Source organism: Pimephales promelas, chromosome 8 (assembly GCF_988280905.1).
Source record: "Pimephales promelas chromosome 8, fPimPro1.hap1.1, whole genome shotgun sequence".
In the NCBI taxonomy this organism is placed as follows: domain Eukaryota; kingdom Metazoa; phylum Chordata; class Actinopteri; order Cypriniformes; family Leuciscidae; genus Pimephales; species Pimephales promelas.
The window spans coordinates 11898775-11913302 of record NC_142776.1 but is presented as its reverse complement, the minus strand read 5'-3'; the positions used below and the strand labels follow the sequence as shown (position 1 = coordinate 11913302).

General features: G+C 38.3%; 1 protein-coding gene across 6 annotated transcripts in view; it reads right to left on the bottom strand.

Annotated features, from left to right (window-relative positions):
• Positions 1-14528, bottom strand: part of spega (striated muscle enriched protein kinase a) — an 81247-nt gene that overhangs the window by 44458 nt on the left and 22261 nt on the right. For all 6 annotated transcript variants that reach the window (XM_089133946.1, XM_089133949.1, XM_089133947.1 and 3 more), the window contains 3 exons: positions 12689-12895; positions 12332-12455; positions 12086-12258 (listed from right to left, as the gene is read on the bottom strand). In XM_089133946.1, coding sequence (XP_088990072.1) covers positions 12086-12258; positions 12332-12455; positions 12689-12895 — 504 coding nt within the window. The remainder of the gene's footprint in view (positions 1-12085; positions 12259-12331; positions 12456-12688; positions 12896-14528) is intronic.

The window sequence follows — 14528 nt, the reverse complement described above, 5'->3', positions numbered from 1 at the left end:
ATCATACACAAGTTAATCTATGTTTTGATTATTTCTCATCATGAAAAGTGATTCTCCCTGCTAAAAAATCCAGCATTGCTGGTCACCATCATAAGGTATGCAATGCTAATCCCCAGCATGGAAATTGGGAGTGCTGCTGGACCAGCTGCACCAGCTCATTTTTGCTTGAGAACAACATGAGAGCAATCACCCTTTTTCAATTCAAATTAGACCAATCTACCTTTTTATTTAACTAACTTTAAATTTTGGATCGAATTTAGATTGAGCGTGATGGAATATTTTTACAATGAATGCTCCATAACCACAAATCATACAAAGATGTCTGTTTGAGTGCATAATCTGAAAAGCATTTCATTCTAATGATTGCAAATAATTCGTAATATTTTTAAATCAATCGATTTGATAATTATTTTAATGATGGTTTGTCTGTTAGTAATGAATTAATGATGACCATGATGACTCAATCACAGCCTATTTATTTAACTAACAGGAGAGGGAGGTTGTAACAGTGCTTCATAAAATTAAACTATATAAGGCATCTGGCCCAGATGACCTGAAGGGGAAAGTCTTGAAAGAATGTGCAGCACAACTTGGTCGTGTGTAGGTTGTTTCAAATCTTCCCAGACAATGGTTTTGTACCATTAGCCTGGAAGAATTCCATTGTCATTCCGGTGCCGAAAATACCTAATGCAAAATCTCTCAAAGACTTTCGCCCAATCACACTCACATCTATTCTGTGTAAATGTATGGAGCGCATAGTATGTAAGGAACTGTTATCCCAAATTGAGACATGCATAGACCCCCTGCAATTTTCCTATCGGGCCAATGGGAGCACTGTGGATGCCTCTCTCACTCTTCTAAATAAGGTTCAAATTATCTAGACAACTCAAATTCCTATGTTCGAATACTCTTTATGGATTGCTCATCCGCTTTTAATACTCTCCAACCTTATCTTCTTTTTAAGCGCCTCTATACCCAGGGGGCAAAACACCTGTTTTTTAGGAAATCAGACATGGGCTGCTGTAAAAGGTTGTCATATAAAAATGAAATCTACGATGTCTGAGGATCACAACCTGGGTGGACAACCCGGTGAACAAGCTGCTGGAAACTTGTAATTAGGGTCAAAACAATGCTACCTCAAATTCTGCTTTAACTCCCAGGAATCACCCAAACATGCTAAAACGGTTTGATTATATTCATAAATCCTGAGCCATATCTCCCTGATACTTTATGCTAGAAACAAACTGAGCATACCGTTCAAAAGAGTGGAAGATAAGCTTTCATCTGATGCATTGACTGTACATGTAATTAGAAAGTAAGAGTGAACAATGCCTCTTAATTCATAGGTAGGCAAAAAAAAAGAAAAAAAATATATAACATTCCATTTGTAATCGGTAACATTCTTTACCCTTTGTTGTTGTTAAAATAAACAAATTACCATGTGAAGTTAACTTTTACTAGATGAAATCATATTTTGATCATTTTCACTAACCATACAGTCCCTATGGTCCATAACAAATTTAGAGGGAATTCAAATTCAAGCCTATAATAGCCTGTCAATTCAAACAAGTTCCAAGAAAGAAGTTAACCATTAACTGATGTTTATGTATGTACAGTATATAGTTTGCATATTTATGCAATATATATATTATTTGTATTGCAATGTCTAGTATTTGTAATATTCTTTCACAAGTGGGATAGCTTTATTCTATCAAAAAAAAAAAAGGATTTGAGGATTTTGGGTTAGGCTGGTTTCTGAGTGTGAGACAAAGGTATGACAACTAAATGTTGAAATACTAAAACACACATGAATCATGTGTGGAGTAGTTTTAAAAGTATTTAATGATTAAAACTGTTACATTAAGCAGCAATTTGTAAAAAAAAAAAATAATAATAATTAATGAAACAGATTACAATTCAGGGTGATACCTAATTTCTATAATAATGTTTATACAATTTGTTTTTGCTGTTTTCGGAGTCACTGCTGCTGTCGCTGCTCTCTAGTGTTTCAGGATGCTGAACAACTCAGCATGCAGCATGCAACCCCTGGCAATGGCATCCTATGTAGCATGGAATTGCCCTCTTTGCACAGGAGCAGTTCTTCTGACAACCTTTAACACAACCACATATATTACCATGGCCAATGACACAGGCCAGACAGGCTGTGTAGATGGAATTGGAACTTCAACTGCTTGGCCCTCATCCAGAAATCATCCAAAATTCCTGAAGGGGGGATTTATGGCTTGGCAATATCTGCATTCTTGTCAATAATGGTTGCCAGAGCTGCCCGTTTAAGGTGGAAGAGAAATGCGTTTTCAGTCGGAGGAAGTAGCTTTAAGAGTGTTGATTTGTTGTTCAATAACTTGTATGCTCTCAGTGTCCCCAGATCAGAATCTTCAAAGTGATCAGCTGAGGATGTATACACATCTATGATGAGGCCTCGTGCCTGGTGAAGCAGGTAATCTGTTATGTTATCAGTTGTATTTTGACCAAACTCTTCAAGTGCAGGTATGTCCATTCTCATGCTGCTTTTGAACCAAGACTTCTTACCAGTGAAATAAGGAGAACTAGTTGTATCTCTTCCACTAAGACTGTGGACAAATGGCATAGCACAGCATAGTGAAGGTCCCAGTGCTGCTACCATTTCATGAATGGGCAGATAGGCATTCTCTGTTGTTCTCACCCACAGCTCTGGGAGAGTACTGAGGTATGTTGAACCATAGTACAGGCACATGGCAATGATTTCTGTGTCATTGGCATGGATGACAACTCTGCCAACTCCTTCATTCTGGACACTGTAGAGGGTGTGGAGTATTATCCTTGTGTCTGCCTCCTTCTGTGTGGACTCAAGAGCAGGAACATCCCTGACAGAACCATCTGCAAGCACAACGGTCTTTGCCTCTTTTTTAAATCCACCACCCAGGTAGACACGAGTCAGGCCAATTATAGGAGGCTTGAGTTGTTCATGCTCACACCACCTCTCACAGAGGAATTGAAGGAGATTTGCTTTATTGGCTGATACAGAAAAAAACTCCTGTGGCTCTGGAGCTGTGAACTGCTCACTAACTTCATATACTTTGGCAGATTTTTGTGTGTACCTCCGGCTTTGCTCAGCAGACTTAAGGCTTGGTCCACTGTATCTGTCACAACAGAAGTGTATAATCTCAGTGCCAACAGGTACATCATTCATCAGCATTTTTTTTATATCTATCAGCAATGTGTCCAAATGTTTCACCTTTGTGAAAAGACCAGTGGCGTACGGCACACATAGCGTCGATGACAACTGATGTTTTTTTCCTTCACATGTGTTAAAGTTAACAGATCATTGCCAGTGGTGGAGAACTTAACATTATTGACTGGACTGGTACCAAGGCGAGCTTAGTGAAGATCCTTTGAGGCAGATCAGGAATGATGGTCACTCTGGTCTCCTCTTTCAGGATCTTCACTAAGCTCACCTTGGTACCAGTCCTCATATTGCCATCTTCCTGGAAGAGGGATGGGGGGGAAGTCACTGCACTCATGTTTGGCAATAAAGTCAATAATGTTCAGTTCTCCACCACTGGCAATGATCTGTTAACTTAAAAATTTAAAAAAAATTAAAATCTGCCAAAGTATATGAAGTTAGTGAGCAGTTCACAGCTCCAGATCCACAGGAGTTTTTTTCTGTATCAGCCAATAAAGCAAATCTCCTTCAATTCCTCTGTGAGAGGTGGTGTGAGCATGAACAACTCAAGCCTCCTATAATTGGCCTGACTCGTGTCTACCTGGGTGGTGGATTTAAAAAAGAGGCAAAGACCGTTGTGCTTGCAGATGGTTCTGTCAGGGATGTTCCTGCTCACAGAAGGAGGCAGACACAAGGATAATACTCCACACCCTCTACAGTGTCCAGAATGAAGGAGTTGGCAGAGTTGTCATCCATGCCAATGACACAGAAATCATTGCCATGTGCCTGTACTATGGTTCAACATACCTCAGTACTCTCCCAGAGCTGTGGGTGAGAACAACAGAGAATGCCTATCTGCCCATTCATGAAATGGTAGCAGCACTGGGACCTTCACTATGCTGTGCTATGCCATTTGTCCACAGTCTTAGTGGAAGAGATACAACTAGTTATCCTTATTTCACTGGTAAGAAGTCTTGGTTCAAAAGCAGCATGAGAATGGACATACCTGCACTTGAAGAGTTTGGTCAAAATACAACTGATAACATAACAGATTACCTGCTTCACCAGGCACGAGGCCTCATCATAGATGTGTATACATCCTCAGCTGATCACTTTGAAGATTCTGATCTGGGGACACTGAGAGCATACAAGTTATTGAACAACAAATCAACACTCTTAAAGCTACTTCCTCCGACTGAAAACGCATTTCTCTTCCACCTTAAACGGGCAGCTCTGGCAACCATTATTGACAAGAATGCAGATATTGCCAAGCCAGAAATCCCCCCCTTCAGGAATTTTGGATGATTTCTGGATGAGGGCCAAGCAGTTGAAGGCAATTCACATTTGGCTAAGCCACGCCCCTAGAATGTAGATTGACCAATCACAGCCCAGCCAAGAACCAGCTCCCACAGAGGTCCGACACTTTTTGACAGCGCTCCATTGACTTTCAACACAGGCGTCTCATATTTTTGGTTTCGGCAGGCTATTACCGTCGTAGTTTTATCCAAAATATGGTTAAACGTTGTGCCTCGGGCATTTGCAACACAGATACGCGTTTCCCAGAGAGGTTGGAGGGGGGTGTCCGTTTTTTCCCTTCCCAAAACCGAAGTAAAATCCTGACAGTGACAAGTCTCGTGTTTGGATTAAACTGTATGGACGTCCTCAGTCAGCTAAACCCCGCAAATATCAACAAGCACATCTTTTTTGCTTCTAACCTTACTGTGAGTGTGAAGTTATACTAGTTAGACCGTTTTATAATGTTTTAGGTTATGATTTCGGTTCTCATACTGGTTGTTGATACGCTAGCACATGCTGCTAATAAATACAATGTTATACAGTACTCGTGTAGTCCGTTTGCTTTGTAATAACGATTATAGAAGTGAATAGAGACCTACCCAGCTTTGCATGAACAGTGTTGCTCCCTGATATTGTTATAGTCCCAGCCTCCGTCTCCATTAGTAGGAAATGCGATGGTTCATTTTTTTGACTGTGACCGGTAACGTTATGCTTTTGCCTCTATTTTGGATGCCTTGTTGTTTCTTGCGTTTCACCTGTGTGTCTTGAATATAGCCTCTGAACGCATATTGCAGCCCCTTTTGCCTACTTCTATCAGACACTTTATATGCTGCTTTATAAAAGTTTGATACCATTTCAGCAGGAACAGCTGTTACAGCATAAGCCATGCAGAGCGCAGATGAAGTTTGACGGATGTAGCAACAGTAACTAAGGGGGGCGGGGCTTAGCCAAAGGTGAATTCCATGCTACATAGGATGCCATTGCCAGGGGTTGGCAACCAAATGTAGTAGGATACAGCATGCTGAAACACTAGAGAGCAGCGACAGCAGCAGTGACTCCGAAAACAGCTATACAACTTGTATAAACATTATTACAGAAATTAGTTATCACCCTGAATTGTAATCTGTTTGTCTATTTCATTAATTATTATTATTGTTATTGTTTTTTTGTTGTTGTTTTTTTTTGGTTTTTTTACAAATTGCTGCTTAATGTAACAGTTTTAATCATTAAATACTTTTAAAACTACTCCACACATGATTCCTGTGTGTTTTAGTATTTCACCATTTAGTTGTCATACCTTTGTCTCACACTCAGAAACCAGCCTAACCCAAAATCCTCAAATCCTTTTTTTTTTTGATAGAATAAAGCTATCCCACTTGTGAAAGAATATTACAAATACTAGACATTGCAATACAAATAATATATATATTGCATAAATATGCAAACTATATACTGTACATACATAAATATCAGTTAATGGTTAACTTCTTTCTTGGAACTAGTTTGAATTGACAGGCTATTATAGGCTTGAAATTGAATTCCCTCTAAATTTGTTATGGACCATAGGGACTGTATGGTTAGTGAAAATGATCAAAATATGATTTCATCTAGTAAAAGTTAACTTCACATGGTAATTTGTTTATTTTAACAACAACAAAGGGTAAAGAATGTTACCGATTACAAATGGAATGTTATATATTTTTTTTCTTTTTTTTTTGCCTACCTATGAATTAAGAGGCATTGCTCACTCTTACTTTCTAATTACATGTACAGTCAATGCATCAGATGAAAGCTTATCTTCCACTCTTTTGAACGGTATGCTCAGTTTGTTTCTAGCATAAAGTATCAGGGAGATATGGCTCAGGATTCATGAATATAATCAAACCGTTTTAGCATGTTTGGGTGATTCCGGGGAGTTAAAGCAGAATTTGAGGTAACATTGTTTTGACCCTAATTACAAGTTTCCAGCAGCTTGTTCACCGGGTTGTCCACCCAGGTTGCGATCCTCAGACATCATAGATTTCATTTTTATATGACAACCTTTTACAGCAGCCCATGTCTGCTAAACCCCCTTTGCCCCCTGGGTACTATGAGTTAGGTGCTAGTAGTTGGATGATTTTATGGATTAAGGAGTTTTTAAAAGGTCGCCCTCAGCAAGTTTGTGTTAATAATAATGTTTTTATTAGATTAGATTACAGATGATATGGCATTGGTCTCATGTCAGAAAGAAATTAACTGCACCTCATATTTTGAGTACATTGACATTATTAACTGTTGGTTTGAGAGCAGTTCTTTACATCTTAATATTGAAAAGACAAAAGAGTTATGTTTGAGAAATCAATCAAGAAAAGTAGATACCACATCTGAATATGAACCAGTTGTCATGAAGGAACAAACTGCAGAGCAGGTCTCGAATTTTAAATATTTGGGTCCAATTACAGAAGAGAAACTTAATTTTGAAAGTAATGTGGAGTACGTTCATAAAAAAGCATGACAACGCCTGGGTCTCCTTAGGAAACTGAGAAGCTTCAATATTAGTCAGCAGACCCTAACTATGGTAGGCTATATCGATCAATGATTGAGAGTATTCTTACATACAATATTGTTTCATGTTACAGCAATCTAACATTAAAACCAAAGAACAAACTCGCACAAATAATTAATCAAGCAAATAAGATTACTGGACAAAAACAACAGCCACTTCAGAGCTTGTTCGATCATTCTATGGGGAAAATGGCAATTGCGATTTTTAAAGATACACACACCCTCTTTTGAATTGCTCTCATCTGGACGTAGACTGAAAATTCCCTTGGCTAGGAAAAAATTCTATAAAAGATCTTTTCTTCCAATGGCAGTGATTATCTTAAATCGTACACTGTTTTAATTGAAACAATAGAACGATTGTTAATATTTTTTACATTTTTCTATAAAATACTATAACTATATACAGTATATATATATATATATATATATATATATATATATATATATATATTTTTTTTTTTTTTTTTTTTTTTTGTGCTGTTGATGTGTTACAGTGTCAAAGAAAAATTTCCGCTCTGTGAAAACAGACTGGACAATAAAGTTCAATCAATCATGCAAGTGTGTCCCAATGCATCCTGCAGTACTACAAACCACCTCTACAAGTGCCCTACAATGAAACAGCCAATTAGGTAATATAAACAGAGCCCCTTCCTCTGGAATCATTGGGTGCTTCTCAATATCCCTCCTCGTCTCCTCGCTCCTCCGTCCTCCCTCCTATGACCCGGAAACCGATCGAGCTCAGCCATCTTGAAGGACATCTCAATTCTCTAATTGCACCGTGAGGAGTCGAGGATCGAGGAGATAGGAGGCTTCCTGAGGAGTCATAAGCAAGGATACACAGGTGCATCCTACGCGGAACTGTTATACTGACTAAACGTGACGCACGTGTCAATTCTCCTCCCCCTTCACATCGGTCACAATCATTTTAATTTATACTTTACCTTTGCAGTTTATATAAACCACACATCTCAGATATTTCAACAGTATAGTCTATCTTTATTATTATTTATTATGAATTACCAAACTTCAACAACATAAGGGCAGATCCTTTTAGCGCTGCTGATGACACTGTGGAGTGACGCTCGAGTGATCAAGAATTCCAATGGATATAAAAAAGCTTTTATTCGATTCCTCTGTCCTCCTTTCCTTTCCTCGCTTCCTTCCCTCACGTCCTACAGGGGGTGGAGCTGAGACGCAAGGAAAGGAAGCAAGGAAAGGAAACGAGGATGCACAAATAAGAAATGAGAAGCACCCATTGGGTGCTTTTCAATTCTTGTTTGTGTATGCTCGTTTCCTTTCCTCGCTTCTCAACTCCACCCCCTGTAGGATGTGAGAGAAGGCTGCAAGGAAAGAAAAGGAGGACAGAGGAATCAAATTAAAGCTTTTTTATACATTAGAATAATTGATCACTCGCTCGTCACTTCACAGCGTCATCAGCAGCGCTCAAAGGATCTGTCCATATATTGTTGAAGTTTGGTTATTTAATGAATTCATGATAAACAATAATAAAGCAAGAGACCATGCTGAATTAGGCTATGTGAGATGTGTGGTTTATTTAAACTGCAAAGATAAAGTATAAATTAAATTATTGTGACCGATGTGAAAAGGGAGGAGAACGTATATGTGCGTCATGTTTAGTCGATAAAACACTTCCGCAAAGGATCCTCACTCATAGCTCCTCTGGAAGCCTCCTCACTCCTCGATTCATGCCTCCTCGCGGAGCAATTAGAGAATTGAGAATTGTCCTTCAAGATGGCTGAGCTTGATCGGTTTCCAGGTCATAGGATGGAGGACGGAGGAGTGAGGAAACAAGGAGGGATATTGAGAAGCAAGAAGCTTGCTTTTTAAGCTTCACTATTACCACCTAAGTCATACAGATCATCAGGGTGCGATTTGCCGGGAGGGATGCGTGGGATTTCCCCCTTTCTGGTCAATGGATCCCTGCCTCTGCTTAATTATTTTTATCCCCGGTGGGGATAAATTTATCCCCCCCTCAGTGTGATCAGTGATCCTACACTAGTGGTGAGACGGATCAAAAAACGTATCACGGATCCGTGCTTTGATTAAAGTTAATTTTAAAGTTTTAAATTTTTTTTTAGTTTTAGTTTTAAATGCGCTACTTTGGCTGGCTCTCATATAGCTGCCGCTCTGCACGAGTCTGCAGACTTGCTAAATGTCCCGCCCACGGCGCTATCTGATTGGTTACACCTCGTATAATAGCCTATCAACACTTGCGAGACGGTTGCAGGTCTGCGCTGGGCTGTGGAGCTGCTTGTAGAAATGAAGGCAGCATAGCTATAGTATACAGAATAAACATCACAATCTGATTGTCTGTTTCTATGATGACAAGCAGAGCTAGTGTCCAGTCACTGAAAATGGCCGAAGTTATACACACGGACCCGGTGTTTCACTCAACTGAGACTAAAGCAAAGGTTTTTGTCACTCACTCTTGAACATCTGGCGCGAGTGATTTCAATGTTAATTCAATGTAAAGACGCGTTTACGCGCGTCTAGAGGTTCTGCGGCGCAAATGAGGCGAATTAACAAACATAGATAATGCATCCGTCTTTTCTATCATTTCACTGGTCAGCATCGCGATGTAACGTTAACATTATAACTTTAATGTAACAGCAGCAGTAAAACTTTTTCTATTATGGTTTAACTTTGCAATCAATCCCTCGTTCAGGAGAGGCTGATATAAATTAGCCTCTAACGTTACCCTATTAATCTATTGATAATTGCCATAAGTCCTCCTGTTTGCTTTTCCTCATATTAATTATGAAACTCTACAGAAAATTTGAATTTTATTAGAGTAAAGATTGGGGATGGGGATAGGTTTTAGCTAAAATTACCATAGGTCTATTTACATTTACATTTTTATTCATTTAGCTGACGCTTTTATCCACACATTTATATATGTCAGAGGTCGCACACCTCTGGAGCAACTAGGGGTTAAGTGTCTTGCGCAGGAACAAATTGGTGTCTCACAGTGGATTCGAACCCAGGTCTCTCACACCAAAGGCATGTGTCTCATCCACTGCGCCATCACCGCCCGTAAAGTGGTAAATATTAAAATTTATTTGATATTTTACTTAAGGTGTTATTTCATACTTCATAAGATTCGAAAGCACTATAAGTTAGCCTTACAAACATTCCATAAAACATCCGATAAATGTACTTGAAAAGATTGTTTCAGGAAATGACTTCCCTAACCAACAATAAGTATACTTGAAGTTCATTTTATTCAATATAAACTCAAGTATATGTTCAAGTATACTTTATGTAGTAAGTATACTAATATCAATTAATTAGTAGCACTACTTGGGCCCACTTTTTAGAGTGTAAAAGTATTCTTTTAAGAACTGGTTGTTGTATACTATACGTAAATGACTGCACAATTTTTACTGTAAAAATGTTCATGTTTGCGTACTTACGGTATACTAATTAACCTGGCCCTAGCCAGATGAATGTCGTTCCGCTTAGCTCCATAGCTTCACTCACATCCATCTGGAACCTCTTCCATTGGGAGTGATTTCTCCAACCAACTTTATGGCTTAGCCAATCAGGACGCAGGGCGGGAGTTTCATAGATGTGACGTAGTGGAGAAGCGACCGTGAGACTTGCTGCGTCCCAATTCGCATACCATCCGTCCTAAATAGTATTCGAAAATAGAATTACTACGTCCCAAACCGTAGCATGTTGAAATAAGTGTTTCAAAGATACCCGGATGGTCTACTTTTTCCGGTCAGAATCCGAAGTGTAGATTGATGCACACTCTCTAACGGCTGATATTGCCCACAAACCATTGCGCGTTGGACGAGGATTCGGTTAGAACTACAAACACGAGGAAAAAGTGTTAAAAAAAACTTCAGACACGTAGTCGATACGGAGGACGCGCGAGTTGTGTAGAGAGGTTTAGATAAAGAGCTTTGAGTGATTAATTATCAGTATCTAACCTGACGAAAATGAATTTATTCAATGTTGTCCACATTATATTGCATTTGCAGCAGCATTGTGAACTTTTGTAAAGACACGTTTAGCCATTACATTTTAAATGCATCATTATATTCAAATTGCAAACACAAGGAGAGCATGAAAGTCCCACAACTGGCAGATGAACGTGCTCTCCGAAACGGTAGGATATAAAATTAGATAAAATGGAGGATTTTAACTGTGACGAGATGATTGACAGGGCAGTTTACGGTGACAGGATGCACGCAGCACGCGACAGAGCTGTCCGTTAAAGATGACGTGCTAGTATGTCCCAAAGCTTGCCTACTCTTTTGCTACACACTCAAAAGTATGTACTTTTTCCTCACAAAAAGAGTACATACTTTTAGGGCGTAGTATAAGTAAGCGAATTGGGACGCAGCAACTGTTTTGATTCAGACAACAATGGCGGCTCGCATCGAGGAAGCAAGCGTTAACATTGATGCTGCTATTTCATCCGTGTTGTCCAATCTACCTAATATTGTTTCATTAAAAGAACATCAGAGAACGGCTCTGAAGGCTTTTGTTGGTGGAAACGATGTTTTCGCCCTTCTCCCGACCGGATTTGGCAAGCGTCGCTTTTTCCTGCGTCACTCTTATCAGCGTCACGGGTTGGCTTCGGTGTGAGTGGTTGAAATAGCATGTCGATAAAGATGACAGACAAGTGGCTTATCCAATCATATGCAAGGATTTTTGATAAGGCTCAGCCTTCTAAAACGCCATTTCAATGGATCGGTTCCAGATGGATGAGTGGAGCTAGGCGGAGCGAAATTCATCTGGCTAGTGCCAGGTTATATACTAATGGCTCACTTGAATAAACTTCTTTTTTTTGGAAGGGCTGTTTCTTTGAGTTATAACTTGAAGGGGAATGGCTTAATCTGAGATGCCGACCGACCCTTCTCAAATAACATATCAGGAAAAAAAAGATTTACATAATATTACATAAAGATGAAACTAAATGTTACAAATCCTTCAAATTGCACATTGAATAGTTGCCTGCGTGAAGTACTGCACATGTGTGTAACATTTATTTTACTGCTCTTCCATGCATTGCTGCTGATGTGTAGCTAAAAAAAATTTGTGAGCCTTCACCTGCCATGACCAGCTGCAGAGTGCAGAGGTCACTGCCATACTGGTTGTTTGCCATGAAGATAAGCTGCCCTACATCCGTGCTTTTCACTTTGGCAATGTGGAGGGCATGCTGGTCATCATCAGGCATGGTCATCTCTAATGCACCAGGTTTGTTGACAAGCACCACTCCCCTTCTGGTAAACAATCATACTTAATATTCACAATTTATATTGTAGTTTGAATGTTTGATTTGCATTTATCACTAACCTTTTCCACATGCATGTTGCTTGGACATGATTTAGAGTTATTGTGATGGTGGCAGGCTGGTTCTCAACTACATACACGATATCAGGTTTGTCCAGGATGACTGGAGCCTTGTGTAAATACTGTCCTATGGAAATTATGGAAAAAATAATGAAAACATGATTTCAACAAGTCTACACACATTGCTGATTTCCCAGGCAAAAAGGCTATGACATTGCATTCATTTAAAGTGCAGAGTACCAGAAGGTGCTGTATGAGTCATCAGGAACAGCATGAAAGTATGTCATCAGAAAGTAAAGTATATCTACAAATGTATATACAGTGAGTCCTGCGAACTTGAGCACATTTTTTTTCCTATACCTCTGTCAATGAGCTTAACCAGGTCAGTGGGTTGTGAGGGTTTGCTGAATGCTTTTCCGGTGGCACTAAGGACTCTGAAGGAATAACACACACCCTTAGAAAGTGAGGGAACCGTATAAGAGGTGTCTCTGAGATTGGAGGCAATGGTTGTCCATTGGGTGGAGCCCAGAGCTTGTTGTTGAACAACGTACATGAGTGAAGCAGAATCTGAAATGAATAAAGGACAAGGAAAATTTTATAGGGGACGCAAGGATTAACAGGTATACTTTGACTGAGATGACAAGAAGTCAAGATCTTCAAAAAATACGATTGTTTTAATGGATTTTTGTTTAAATGACTAAAATTACATCTGTGGTTAAGCTCAAGATATCATGTTTTAATCTATGAATAACATACATCAGTAAATGACATCTGTGGTTAAGCTCAAGATATCATGTTTTAATCTATGACATAACATACATCAGATCATCCAAATGACTACAGTATGAAATGTGATTAATTTGTACCCATCTATTTAACTCATTTTTAGTATTTATTTTTCTATGAACTATGTTCTGTGTGTTTTTTTTATGTCTTTGTTGTTTTTTATGTCTGTATATTTATCTCAATGGTTGGTGAGCCAAAGACAATTTTTTCCACCCTGGTGGACAATAAAGATATTATATTAATGCTCCCGTGTGATTTTGTAAATCTTTCACTTGAAAAAGGTGGTTCCTAATTGGCTAAATGGAACAACAGAGATTGTCAGGGACATTAACCCCTTCAGACCTGAATTATGTTTCAAGTTTCTGAAAAATATAAAAGTACATTTTCCCAGCTCATGAGGCTTCTATAAATGAAAACAAATTAAAAAAAAAAAAAATTATATAATGGCTTTCATTGTGATTTTTTTTTTTTGTCCATTCCAATGGACATCAGGTCAAAACAGGTGTACTTCCCAAAAATGTACCAACATGAAATAAATAAAAAAAAAAAAACATAAAAATTTGTTGGTCTATACTTTAAGCTTTTTCTCAAGGTCAAAAAAAAATTCTGCAGTATACAATTTTAACTATAATTTTGAGGTTTTTGTTTTACAGATTGCACATTGTTTGTAACAAATTAAATATCTTCGAATCAATCAATTTGGTCATATTGGAGTCATTTTCTGTGTGCATCTTTCTTTTTTTAGATAAAAAAGTTGAACATTATAACATTACAACTTTAATCATAAGGTTTTTCCTTTATATATTGCACATTTGTTTATTCATAACAAAATAAACCTAGGAATCAATCAATGCATTCTTGTTAGAGTCGTTTCCTGTGTGCATCCTGTGTTTTCTTGTATTTTTACAGTACTGGCAGGACGGTTGCCAGCAAGTCACTGTATTTCGATTTCCAGTAACTAGTGTAATTCACTTTACAGTGCACAAGATCAGTAATGCAAACTACAAAATAGTACTTTACTGTATTTTTACTGTATTTCGTAATTTTGCAATTATATTATATGGAATTGTACTGTAATATATGATACATTACCGCTAAATATTATTGAAATTTTCAAAGTTACTAATAATGATAATTTTATATTATAATAATATCATATAGTTATTTGGAAAATATATAGGAAAACAAAATACTATTGAAGTCAATGGCTACTGTCAGCTGTTTTGTTACCGACATTCTATAAAATACCTATTTTGTGTTCAGCAGAATAAAAACGGTATGAAACTCATACAGGTTTGGAACAACATGAGGGGGAGTAAGTGATGATGACAAATATAATTTGTGGGTGAACTATACCTTTAAAGGAATAGTTCATCCACAAATTTAAATTAGCCCATGATTTAATAACCCTGGC